Raw genomic sequence first — 13,589 nt, forward strand, 5'->3', positions numbered from 1 at the left:
CCTACCTGAGACCCTCTGTCCTACCTGAGACCCTCTGTCCTACCTGAGACCCTCTGTCCTACCTGAGACCCTCTGTCCTACCTGAGATACTCTGTTCTGCCTGCTGCCTCTGACTCTCTGTATTCAGCTCCTACATAAACAGATAAATTAGTATTACAGTTTTACTGCCACCTGAATTCAGTCAGCTTTAAAAGGTCAAGTAAATTATGTGTAAATTATGAAGCTAGTATATTTAATTAGAGAAATAATCTGTGACTTATGAATGTAAATTATAACAGGAATCAATAATTATCAGAGCGGACCTGAGCTCAATCTTGGCATTAAAATACAGTTTAAGTGATTTAAAAAAAACTCAATAATAGAGAATGTCATCACTAAGTGATTGCTAACACTAGCAGATAGATAACTAGCAGCAAGTTAACTTTTCATAAGAAAAATAACTGTCCTGTCCTACATTTTGACTTATTTTTTTGGTTCTTTGTAAAGAATAAAGTTTTTCCAAGAGCTGGACGTTATCAGACCATTACCTGCTCCAGTAGCTCTGAAGGTCTGACCACCACATTGTTTTACAGCAGGCAGCTAGCACGCCCCCCACCGCACGGCAGCGCACATGTGTGTCTGCGCGCGAGTGTGTGTGTGTGTGTGTGTGTGCATGCGTGTGTCTGCGCGCGCGAGTGTGTGTCCTCGCACTTCAGAGAAAAGGAAGGGAGGGGGTGAAGGGGAAGGTGTAGCAAGCTCCCAGCAGCTTCTGCAGTGTGACATGAGAGAGATGAGAAGCAGGAGCGGGGAGGGGGCGGAAGGGATCGGGCACAGCATACTTTTTAAAAAAAAAATTTTCCCCGAAAAAGGTAGACACAGCAGTTGTTGCTGCCTACTTTCCGGAAATGTAGATGCACGCAAATGAAAAAAAGATGTGCAAATATTGGTGGGGACTGTCCCTGTTCGGCCAAAGTTGGTGGGGACATGTCCACACCAGTCCTTCAGAAAGTTACGCCCTTGGAGGAAAACCTTTTTTGCAAAAAGTGTTTTTTTAAGAACAAATATGGCTTAAGTCTTACAAAAACCAGTCAGACATGCCAATGTTTTAAACATCTTTTGACCAAAATAATGCAAATAAATGAAAAGCTTCATTGTTATGCTGATGACACCCAAACTTGTTTCAATTAAACCAGATGTAACTAGTGAGAAACTGAAGTTAAAGACATGTCTCTGAAGCATGAAGAACATTTGACATAAAGACCTGGATAAGCTGTAACCTAAGGAACCTAATCCAATCAAAATGATACATTTTTAATGCATTGTTTTTACATCTAGTGCTACTATGAACATCAGAGGTAAATTGACTAGTTCTTAATCAGAGTATAAAACAAGTTTTAAAGTCACCTTAGTTTATTTTCTGTAATATCATTTGGCTTCACTATTCTAACACCATCTGAGGCTTCCAGGTACCTTTAAAACATCCAACAGAACACTAAGGACAGAACAATGATGCACAGTGCTGCCAAGAGATCAGACTTTTCCCATGTTGGCTTCTACTCACAGCTTTTCTACACATTTCTAAATACATTTCAAAATACTACTTGCAATATATAAATCCTGAGCATCCCACTGCAGTTAGAAGAACTCATTTTACTTTACGAGCCTACTGAAACACTCTGCAGAGTTCATACCAACCAGTTGTTCCCAAAGTTTCCAGAACTAAAACCAAATTGTGGCTCCACCTTGCACCCAGCATTTGCTGTTTAGTAAAACGTTTCATACCAGTACAGCACAGAATGAGTTACCAGTTTGCATCCATACACAGTCACAAAACGCATCCATGTTGGGCCAGATACCAAGGTGAATACTAAACTGTGCCAAACTGGGTACAAAGCATGTGGAGGTACGAAGAATCTAGGAGAAAACTGTTTCTTTTTATACTTAAGACACAGGTACAAAGTGAACATATGAAGGAAACATTTGACTGACCTCAAGCTTTTATATGTTTCTGGAGTCAGCTCTATTTGAGTTTAGGGAATGAATGTTTAATCAGTATTGGCTGCTTATAATTTGCTTTATGACAGATATTAGGTTTAATTTCTGTTTTAAAGGTACTATGTACTATAAGTAAAGTGCACCCTCACCTGTAAGCATGGTGATAAGTGGCAGTGAGTGGTCCTTTGGTGAGCCCCAGTATCCGGCCTCAGCCAGCAGGTTGTGCTCTAAAACCTGGTTGTAAAGCTCCTCAATCCAGGCCTGGGACAAAACCACAAGGACTCCGCTGCTTTGGATCAGATGCACAAACTCCTTCTGCAGAAAGCAAACGGCAACGTTCAGTTGTGTTCAGACTTCAGAAAGGTTTGATTTGCTTCCTGAAGCTCTGCTCACCAGATTGAGGATGAGTGGAAGCTCTCGGCACCTGTAATAGTCGCAGCAGCAGAGTTTCAGATTGAGCAGCAGAGCGTAGTACGACACCAGGTACAGACCATCTGCATTCATCAAAGACTGGCAGCTCAGACTGTCACCTCCTTCAAAACCTGGAGAGTGAATCCCACCTGAGAAAACAAACAAATCTGTAAATACAAACAACTCTTCAGATTTAACTATGTCTAAAAAAGTACTTTTAAACTTGTAAAAATTTAAATTTGTATTTAGAAGGGCTAGCATTCCTTGGAGGAAGACATTTTGCATTTTGTCTTTCTTGCAAGAGTTTTAGACTAATCACCCCATGTTGAGAAATAACAGAGGAGTACTTTGGTTAAACCTTGAAAAGTAAAATTTCATGCAATAAATAATTAAATAACAGTAAACAATAAATAAAATGTGATATTGCAACATCTTGCTTGATCTGGCATTACCTATTAGACCTTGAAAAACGTGTCAATGCGTTTCACCCATAACCCCAATTCCAATGGAGTTGGGACATGGTGTAAAACATAAATAAAAACAGAAAACAACAATTTGCAAATCCTTTTCAACCTGTATTCAATTGAATACACAACAAAGACAAAATATTTAATGTTCAAACAGATAAACTTTATTGTTTTTGCAAATATTCACTCATTTTGAATTTGATGCTACAACAAGTTCCAAATAAGCTGAGACAGGGTCAACAAAAGACTGGGAAAGCACAGTGTGTAGGATTTGTTGTTTTCAGCTACATCTAGTGGTTGAAAGGTTGAATCATCCTCCCTGGTCCTCCCCCCACCCCCACTCTACGGTGTCTCTCGGTGTCAAAAACCTTTGATAATTCCAACCGCGATGTCTACCAGCAGCTTCAGGGCTAGTGATGTTTCAAGTGGTAAGATTATGAGCTTTMATAAGTAAAATTATCCCAGCTACAATGACAGGCAACAAATATTACATTTATAGTATTACAACTAAAACCGTTTTTGACGCCGCCACCGCAGTTTGTCCTTCATGAGCCTTCGTAGACAAGATGGCGGCTGCCTGTAGTGGCGACCCATGACCATGGAGATATAAACAGCTTTTTGTAAGGTAAAAATAATAAAACAAGGTCTTTGTCTGCAATGACTAGACATGTTTTTTTTATTATTGTCATTAGTGATTATCTCAATTTCAGCTAAAAGAATAGACAAAATCTTACACAATGTGTCTTTAAGAAAATACTAAAAAAAACACCTGTTTGGAGCATTCCACAGGTAAACAGGTTAACTGGAAACAGATGAGTGTCATGATGGGATATGAAGGTAGCATCCCAGAAAGGCTCAGTCGTTCACAAGTAAGGATTGGGTGAGGTTCACCACTTTGTGAACAACTGCCTGAGCAAATAGTCTAACAGTTTCAGAACAACATTTTTCAATTGCAAGGCTCATCTGAGATGGACTGACACAAAGTGTCCTGTGGTCTGACAAGTCCCTATTACAAATAGTTTTTTTTTTTTTTTTTTTTTTGGAAATCACGGACATGGTGTCTTTGGGCCAAAGATTTTTATTTATGTTTTACACAATGTCACAACTTCAGTGGACCTGGGGCTGTACAGTCACAGCAAACTTTAGCTCAGAGATTGTAAAATTCACTGAGATACAAAAATTTTGTGTTGTTATGGTTCATTAGCTGTGGTGGCCATCTTGAATTGAGTTGACACCAAAATAATGATAATAATAATAAATTAGTTAAGTACTTAAGTACAAGTATTTTCTGAGAGTTTTGTTGAAATCCATTTAGTGGTTCAACAGAAAGACACAAACACGGTATGCTAAAGTCAGTTGGCTGAAGACACCATATTGAATTGGGTTAAGTCAAAAACTTTATCAGTTGTACATTCATACATCCAATGATTATTTTTTGAGTGTTTCATTCAAATCTGTCAGTGATTCAAGAGATATTTTGCAAACACAACAGAACTGATTCCATTAATTAGTAGCAATGTTTTGAACACAGATCTTGTACAATCCGTTAGTGCTCAATGTGTAAATGTAGGTTTAGTCTCAGCAACACAGTTTAATATCTGTAGAATTAACTGAGTTACAACCATTTTTGTGTTTGCTAAGACAGCTTTGCTATGGTAGCCCTCTTGAAATGGATAGACTCTGAAAGGTAATGAACTGCAGATGTACACCCAATGATTAAGTTCTGAACATTTCATAAAAATGCTTTTAGTGATTCATGAAACATTTTGCTACTGGTACAAACAACACACACACACACACATGTGAAAACATCCCTACTCCAACTTTGGCTTTAGCAACAGGGAAGGAGGCAATTTAAAATAGGTCAGGGATGAGAGAAAAGTCTAAGGATGATGGAGGCAATAACAGGAATAAGAATATTGAAAGAGAGGAGACAAAAGAGACAAAGTAGAAAAAAAGGAAATCAGTAAAGCCATCTGGTCTCTGCTGATGAGTCAAGTGTTTTAATCAAAAATACTCCCTAAGGATTCAAACTTGCAGCTAAATCTATTAAGTCAGTGAACTGGAGAGTTTTTCATTTATAATTCTGTGCAGATGAAGTAAAAAAACTCCCAGCAGGCTTTGTGTTTGCACCGAAGGATCAAATGTGTTTTGAAGGTAGAATGTTGTGTTAAATGGTCCCTGAATAATGGAAGATAATACAGCATGTGTCCAAAACATGGTTAGGTCCTTCAATCCTGAAAGTAAATGACTATGACTTGAATTACACAGGTCAAAGATTAAAGGAAGTTCTTGAGAAGATTTAAAAGTAGGAGCTATCTATTTACAGCTAAAGAGAGGAGATAGAAGTTACTGACATCAAGACACAAAAGCTCCTCACAGGGCAGAGGGTTTCACCCCAAGTCCAGCTCCCTGTACAGGTGTACTTCCATGGTTCTGTGGAGCCTGGCCTCTCTACTGCTATAAATACTATAAATATGTTGACATTGTTGATGTTCAATAGATTTAGATTAAGGCTCAGAGGGCAACTTTGAATAGTCCAACATTTTATTGATAGACATTAGATGTTTTTAGCAACTATGTGTTTTCAACTATCATCCTGTTGAAGGACCACTGACCTGTGACTCAGACCAAGCTATTTAAGCACATTTGCTCCAGAAAATGTTGACAGTCTTGAGATTTTCTTGTGCTTTGCACTCAGGACACCCTGTGTCAGATATATAAAAATAAGCACCAGAACATAATGTTGTGTCTTGTCAATATGATTTGACAAATTCCATTACAGCTTTTTTTAATATTTGGAGTCCTTCTTGTTCATCTTTCCATGAAGTCCACATTGATCTTAACATTAGGATTATGCAACTCCTCAACTTGGCATTAATACAAACAACAAACAAATATGTGCTGCTTTGAACAAAGGTCAAGTAACTGGTGCTGTATATATTGATTTTTGTGAAGCGTTTGACACAGTTGATCATTATACTCTCTTACAAAAGTTGATTTCGTTTCAACTTTCATCATCTGCARTACAAATGTTTTCCTCTTATTTGACTGATAGGTGTCAGGTTGTGAAACATGGAAGCTCTGTGTCCGGGTCTCTGCCCTGTTCTGTGGGAGTTCCGCAGAGTAGCATACTGGGCCCATTGCTTTTCCTATTATACATACAGTAAATGACCTTCCAAAAATATTGAAGTATTCAAATATTTTAATGTATGCTGATGATACTGTTCTTTTTTTGTCTGATTTCAATATTGAATCTATTAATAGTCAGTTACAAGCAGATCTTCAGACATTTTATGGTTGGCTTCAAGATAACCTTTTGTCAATTAATGTTTAAAAAAACTGTGTGCATGTATTTTTCCTCACCCAGGAGACATTTCAATATAACAAATCAACTCACTTTTTTAAACAAACCCCTTGATATTGTCACTACCTACAAATATCTTGGAATTACTTTGGATTCTCATTTGACTTATCGTGATCATGTACAAGTCTTAACCACTAAGTTGAAACAGAAATTATATGTTTATTCAAAAATTAGATCCAATCTGACATCTTCTGTTTCAAATATCTATCTTCATGCCATTATACTCTCAATCATGTCGTACTGTTGACCTGTTTGGTCTCTTACAACAAATGAAATCTTAGAACCCATAGTTAGGCTGTACAACAGGGCCTACAAAATTCATAAAAATACTTCCTGGTTGGACTCATCACTGTACAGTTCCTTCACTGTCTGATGCCTTGATTTTTCAGAATTATGTTTTGTATAGTGGTATTAATTTATATTTTCAGATCTTCCAAGTTGCCAATTATGGAACTCTCTGTGCATTGCTGCCCAAATCAAATTCTGGAAGTGGTCATTCAACTAGATCTGTTACAAAAGGACAACTGATATTACCAACTTTTAAAAATTGTTACGGCCAGAGGTCTTTCTTTTATGTTTATACTGAAGCATGGAATGACATTCCTCAAAACATAAAGTCCATTTCAAAACCACAGCCTTTAAGAAGAATCTTGTCTGCCATCTGCTGGACACTTTTTGTTGTGCTCATATTTAGACGTCCTATTTTGCAAATGCTGCCTTCCTGAAATTTGGTATGCTTGTTTGTCTTTGTGTCTATGGTGTATAATGATGTGATTGTGATGCTGTATTTCTGAGTGTTTTATGTGCTGCAGAACAGGAACCTGCTGTAAAACAGCAATTATGCTGAGTCAGGCTTGATTTTAATAATCTTTTCCTGTTAAATCAATAAATCAAATCAAATCAAATCAATATTCTTCATGAGGACATGTCCAAGGATGGTGGCTACTGTCTGACTTACCGAACACACAATTCAACATGTTCCTGAGGTCAAATTATTTTCAATACACTATATTGCCAAAAGTATTGTCTCACCTGCCTTGACTGACATGAGCTTAAGGTACATCCCATTCCTAATCCATAGGATTCAATATGATGTTGTTCCACCCTTTGCAGCTACAACAGCTTCAACTCTTCTGGAAAGGCCGTCCACAAGGTTTAGGTATTGATCAATATTTATGGGGATTTTTGACCATTCTTCCAGAAGCTCATTTGTGAGGTCACATACTGATGTTGGACAGAAGGCCTGGCTCTCAGTCTCTGCTCTAATTCATCCCAAAGGTGTTCTATCAGGTTGAGGTCAGGAGTCTGTGTAGACCAGTTAAGGTCATCAACACCAGACTTTGTTATCCATGTCTTTATGGACCTTGCTTTGTGCACTGGTGCACAGTCATTTGAAAGGGTGAGCAAATAGTTTTAGCAATATAGTGTATGTTGTACCATTTTTTGGTCAACCTAGTTTAATTTGTTTTGTAAAAAAAAATTCTGAACCAAAATTTTAAAGCAATGACAAACTCATTACTTTCTTTCTTTTAACTTATTTTAATTACTTTTGTTTTCAGCTTGTTTCAACTTATGTTGAAAGTCTCTTGATTTGCAAAACTATACTTTGTACTTTTTCCCCTAAGCAACATTTTGTTGACGTGTTAAAAATGTTTAAATTTTTAGAGATTTTAAAGAATGTCTAGATTGCATGGCTGGAAACTAAATTATTAAGGCGGTAAAATGGCTAACAACCTGCTGGTTCATGTGTTTTCTCATTTTAATATCATTCTGTTACAGGAATTGTGTTCACATTTTGCAGAAACATGGATAACTACTACAATTAGCTTTTTTTAAATTGTTGCTTTAAATATAAATGTTCATTTTTATGTTAACTTTGATCAAAGCTACAGAGTCTGACCCATGATCCTAACAAGAAAATGCTTTTCCATATAACAAATTTAACAGCTTTTTAAAGTATTTATATATATATATTTAATATTATATATTTTCCAGTAATATCCAATAATAATAGTTTGTTTTCTTTAAAAACCAGTCTGATCCTCACTCAGCACCTTTGTTTAGTTTAAATATCAAGACAGTTCTTCTTAAAATGAAGTAAAATGAAGACATCATCCACAACTTAATTCTGTTCTGAACCCAACCCTCCATTCTCTTACCAGTCTGCAGTCCAGAGCAAAACGTGGAGGAGAAGTTCTGCAGTGACAGGTCCACCTCAGAGGCCGTGGCCAGCCCCAGCAGCCGGGGCAGCAGCGCAGCCAGCGACTGAACAAACAGCCTGGCGCTCTGCTGGTCGGCCTCCTGGTTGCGGAGCAGTTTGAGGGACAGGGCGGCGGTGCGCAGGGAGCGGTGGCCCGGGCAGTCGCGAGGAGTCTGCTGCTCCTCGTCAACAAGAGAGACGTTGTCAGAGCCGATGTCAGACACGTCGGAACGTCCGGAGTCTTTCTCCGCAGCCATGGAGTACTGATCACATGAGTCAAACTCCGTCCGAGAAAATTCCTGGTCCTCCATGCTGCTGGACAGCAAATAAAAATGTAAATAAGGCAGGAAAATATATATTTTATTATTTCTTTTATACATCAAAGTTTCAAAGTACAAATGGGGCCTAATTCCCAATTAATTTCAATTCTATTTGATCAGCTTAAATAGATAAGCCAACATTCAGCAACCCTCATGAGTTCCTCCTGCGGCTAAAATTTAAATATTGCATTGCAAAGTAATTTATGAAGCACCCCTGGGTACAGCAACAGTTTAATCTTTTTCATAAAATTATTTTTTTAATTGCTACTTAACTGTGTTAGTGACTTATTCTAAGCTTCTAATAAAAAGAACCAATCATTAAAAGCAGCTGAAACATTTCTGAAGAAATGCTGATGTAGCTAAAAAATTCTAACAAACGTCAACTTTCTTCTAAAAAGCTCAACAGTATTTCAGAAATTTACTTTTGTGAAAATCTAAGCTTAGACAGAGACATACAAGGAGAGCTGTGTTTTTTGAAAGATTTATTATTATTTTTTGCAAATTTAATCTCCTCTATAGACGTACCTCTGCCAACAGTCAAAACAGACTATTCCTGATCAATCAGCTTCTGGTGTAGTTTTGTATGGTTGTTTACAAAAACAATGGAAAAGATGTAAATCTAAAATTGTGAAGAAAACACAGTACTGAGTGAATATTGGCCCCTAATTTAAGGTCAGGTACGAGCAGCTCTACCTGAAATTGCTCTCGCTGTACCGTGAGCCTCCGTGGTGCGACCTGGTCCTGGGATCCACTGACAGGAAGTTGGTGATGTCCGGGTAGACGAGCGCATGACTCCTCTGAACCACATCAGGAGGAACGCCTCCTCGGTCTCCACTGCTTCGTCCTTTTGCTTCCTGACCAACAACCTCCCTTGGACCACCTCTTCCCTCCTCCCTCTCAGCTTCAGGTTTGGGCCCAAGGCTCGTCTCACGATTGGCTCCCTCCTGTCCTCCAAAGACAGAAGGGGACGTGAACCGAGCGTCCTCTCCACACTCCTCAGGAGTGTTGTGGCCATGACCCAGGCCGAGGTCCCCCATCTCCAAGTCTAAGGTGGTTTGGCCTGTTTCTGTGGTGATGCTGATGCTGATATCAGGGCTGCGCTCAGTGGCCATGTTGGAGGAGGAAGAGCTGGGGTCCCACGGGGGCTGCTCTGAGGACAGGATATGTCTCTGCCACCGGAAATCAGCCTCATTAATCTCCATGGACTCACGAGTGGACTCTGATCCCTCCTTCAGGTCATCTAGTCTTCTGAGGAGAAGCCGAGCCTGCAGGAGGAAACACACGTGGTTATTGCTATTTCTGTGGTTCATCACGGATGAAGCCACTCAGTCCACTGGTTTTGGCTTCATATTAACAGTGTACCTGCTCAGGCTGGAGTCCGCGACCCTGCGACAGTTCATCCAGCGCACCGAGAAGAGCACAGGCACAAGAAACAGAGGAGTAACACGCATCGATGCCTCCCTTCATACAAGCCTCTGTCATCCCATCCATCACCCTGCCACAGCAAGAAAACACAAACACTGAAGCGTAAAGCAGAACTGTTTGATTTGATGAGAAAAATAAAAATATATAATTAATTATATTAAAAAAATCAACTGACAGTTTCAGTAAGTCCAGGTGGGACTTCCTCTTTGAGAAGGAGCGCTTCCTGGTTTCAGGTTCAGCCACACAAGGTCCAGCCAGATCGTAGAGCCGCTGAGGACTGCCTAAAATCTAACACGGGGAAAAAAAATATTCACATTTATTTCTCATCATTTTGTTCTCTTTCTCTAAACATTTATAGTCATGTTCCTTTAAATATCATTTTGATCCTAATTTAAATTCGGTAAACATAGAAAAGTTGCAGAATGATCCACAGAAAACCACCTCCTTCATGATGCGGATGGCCTCGGTTCGGTGCTGAGGGGGCGGGTACAGCAGGATTCTGTGGTACAGCGACTGCAGCACTGGTTTCATCGACTCCACACAGCTCACCAGGCGCACCAGTTCTGCTGCGATGTAACAAACCGTCCGAACGATGGGCGCGATCCTAGCAGGGGCACTGGAGGAGCAGCCGGACCCTCTGCCCTGGTCCGACACACCTCCACTGGAAGAGTCCACCTCCGGGTTGAGTCCTGAGAGAGAAAAGCAAGAAGAAGAACAAAGCTGAACCATTAAATTGAAATTAATAAAATAACAATACTCTTGCGTTTAAACCCAGATACAAGGTTCAGACCAACAGAAACTTTTTCAGGTACCGTTTTTAGGCTTAGTTGGGTTGCTTTGAGTTGTGTTCTGTCATATATTATCATTAGTTAGTGCCATATCACCCACAACATCAATCAAAGAGCACAAAGTATGAAGAAAAAGGCAGAAGTCTTCATTAACGCTAAGCTAATTGCTAGCCAAATGGGGACCATTTTATCTATATTTTAGGTTTATAAAACTGAGGAAAGAATGCAACAACAGCATTAACAGCATTACATTAAACATGTATACCAGGGGTGCCCAAACATTTTCCCCGAGGGGGCCAAAATGAAAATCTATCCATGGCTGCGGGCCAAATGCAGTTATATAATACATGAAATACAAATACTTTTTAAAGTAAAGTCCTTTATTTTTGACGATTAAGCTGTGCAATGGCCCTCTTTTGTTTTAGTCTGTGCACTTGGAGAAAGTCTGTCATACTCTCAAGTAGCAAAGGCTCATGGGACATTTTATAAATTGATAAAATATGAGTTTTTGTGGCCTTATAAAGTGTGCAAATCTACATGCAGGGTTAAATCTGAACAAAATATTTCTTGTTGTCGTTTCATGTTTAATCCTAATAAATCAAAGATATGTCAGCMCCATGACTGAAAACTACCTTCACTACAGCCCTTTTATAGTCATTTGACCAATGGAAACACTATGTTTCTACCTATAGGATAACAGCTTACAACCTTGTAACTTTGGCAACTGTTGGTGGGCCAAATCAAATGGCTTGGCGGGCCAAATTTGGCCCGCGGGCCCCACTTTGGGCTCCTCTGATCTATACATTGTTGAATATATCAGTACGTTAGGATTTCAGAAAATTGGATTGGCAACATGTGCTCATCAGGCATTTTAAAATGTTTAGTAGCCTTAGCACAAGTGACACTATACGAAATATAGCTGATTAGGTACTAAATATTAATAACTAATTGACTGAACATCAAAAAAAATGACTGGACTATCCCTTTAAGACTGATGACAGCAACAGTGGGATATTTCATATATTCTATTAAAAGCTCCAGTGAGCCTGGTTACCTTGATTGAGTCTCTCTGACATCCGATCTCGGTCTGGTGCCCCCGTGTAGCTATAGTGTGAAGTAATGGTTTTATCATTGACTGGATTTCCCATGATCACCACCAGAGAGGGACACAGCTGTTTCCTGGAAAGAACAGAATGTAAAATACATAAAACTAGAGGGGGAATTTATTATTTATTTTTTTTTGTTCCATTCACACATCAAGTTTCAGTTCAATATCTGTAAAATAGAGAGTTATGGTTTGAAAATGTCAAGGCGATTTGGCGTCCATCTTGAATCAGGTTGACTTTAAAAGTTAAGTCAGTTGTTGTTATGTTTTCAATAATTTACATTCTGAGAGTTTCATTAAAAGCTATTCAGTTATTCAATAAGACAGTATTTTGGTAACAGAAAAACACCACCCATGTCAGTGAGAGGAGCAGTACATTGATATTTTCTTTCTAATTTTGCACAAACACTTGTGAGGAAATGCATAGAAATGTACCACACAAGGTCGGTGAACCCTCTGGACAGGTGCATTGTGGGAGGACAGCTGCTGAGCATGGAGAGGATGCATTCCAGATAAAGGAGCTGCAGGAGCTGATTATCACTAAAAAAATAAGAAATAAACAAATTAGGGAAGATCTTCACATAGCAGTTGTCAATCATCAGGCTGCCTCTGATAGAGAGTTTAATTTGATCAGGATAACTATAAACTATAAACATATTTAATCTCTCATTAAAGCAGGGGCACCAGGCCTGTTAACAGACTGACTATATGTTATAGGCTTTCAGTCAGTTGTTTATTTAATTCACCCATATTGTTGTCAGAAATTAACAGCTAAAGCAAAATCTGTCATTACAGGGAGCTCTTGTAATATTTATCAAGCGATAAGAAGAGTGAATTACGAATTGTCTTAAGATTTCTTCCAAAATTAATTTTAATTAAAACAGAATTAATGATGAACAACAATAAAATTAACAAAACACAAAATAAACGAACACTATGAATTAGGGAATATTGTTATGAGGAATAAAAATTTATCATGACAAAATAAAGTATTTATTGTTCTTTTAATGATGTAAAGCAGGGGTTCTCAACCTTTTTGACCTCAGGGCCCAATTTGTTGAACATAAGGTGACACAAGCCCCAGTCAGACATTACCAATGTACAGATAAAAAAGATAATTATTCTAAATATTGGTTTAAAATGGTAATTATTCTAAATCTTGGTTGAATTTGTATTGTATTTGCATTATAACTAAATAAAATTTACTTACAGTTTACAAGTAAAACTCCTGTCAAATAATCACAAGACATGAATACGACAAACATTTTTTTATATTGTAACCTGCCCATAACAATTATTTGAACAAATAATATGGTCAGTCAACAGACCACTCAGGCTTATCAACACAAAAATACATTTTTAAACATAAACAATAACAAAAATAGACAATTCAATAAATAAAATTGTGGTCACAAAATAAATACATTCAAAATGTTCAATGTAAATGTTCAAAATAAATTTGATAAAATGCAAATGAAAGTATAGCCATTTTAAACCTTTGCATGGGAGAACCAGAAGCTGCTCTTCATATT

At 38.3% G+C, this 13,589-nt stretch overlaps 1 protein-coding gene across 3 annotated transcripts in view; it reads right to left on the bottom strand.

The window, feature by feature from the left end:
- Positions 1-13,589, bottom strand: part of arfgef3 (ARFGEF family member 3) — a gene marked incomplete in the record, with an annotated part of 88,961 nt that overhangs the window by 45,827 nt on the left and 29,545 nt on the right. For all 3 annotated transcript variants that reach the window (XM_014024250.1, XM_014024249.1, XM_014024251.1), the window contains 9 exon segments: positions 2,124-2,289; positions 2,368-2,534; positions 8,379-8,734; positions 9,433-10,004; positions 10,102-10,234; positions 10,340-10,452; positions 10,606-10,853; positions 12,007-12,131; positions 12,493-12,597. In XM_014024250.1, the coding sequence (XP_013879704.1) occupies positions 2,124-2,289; positions 2,368-2,534; positions 8,379-8,734; positions 9,433-10,004; positions 10,102-10,234; positions 10,340-10,452; positions 10,606-10,853; positions 12,007-12,131; positions 12,493-12,597 (1,985 nt within the window).

Source organism: Austrofundulus limnaeus, unplaced genomic scaffold (genome assembly GCF_001266775.1).
Source record: "Austrofundulus limnaeus strain Quisiro unplaced genomic scaffold, Austrofundulus_limnaeus-1.0 Scaffold414, whole genome shotgun sequence".
Classification (NCBI taxonomy): domain Eukaryota; kingdom Metazoa; phylum Chordata; class Actinopteri; order Cyprinodontiformes; family Rivulidae; genus Austrofundulus; species Austrofundulus limnaeus.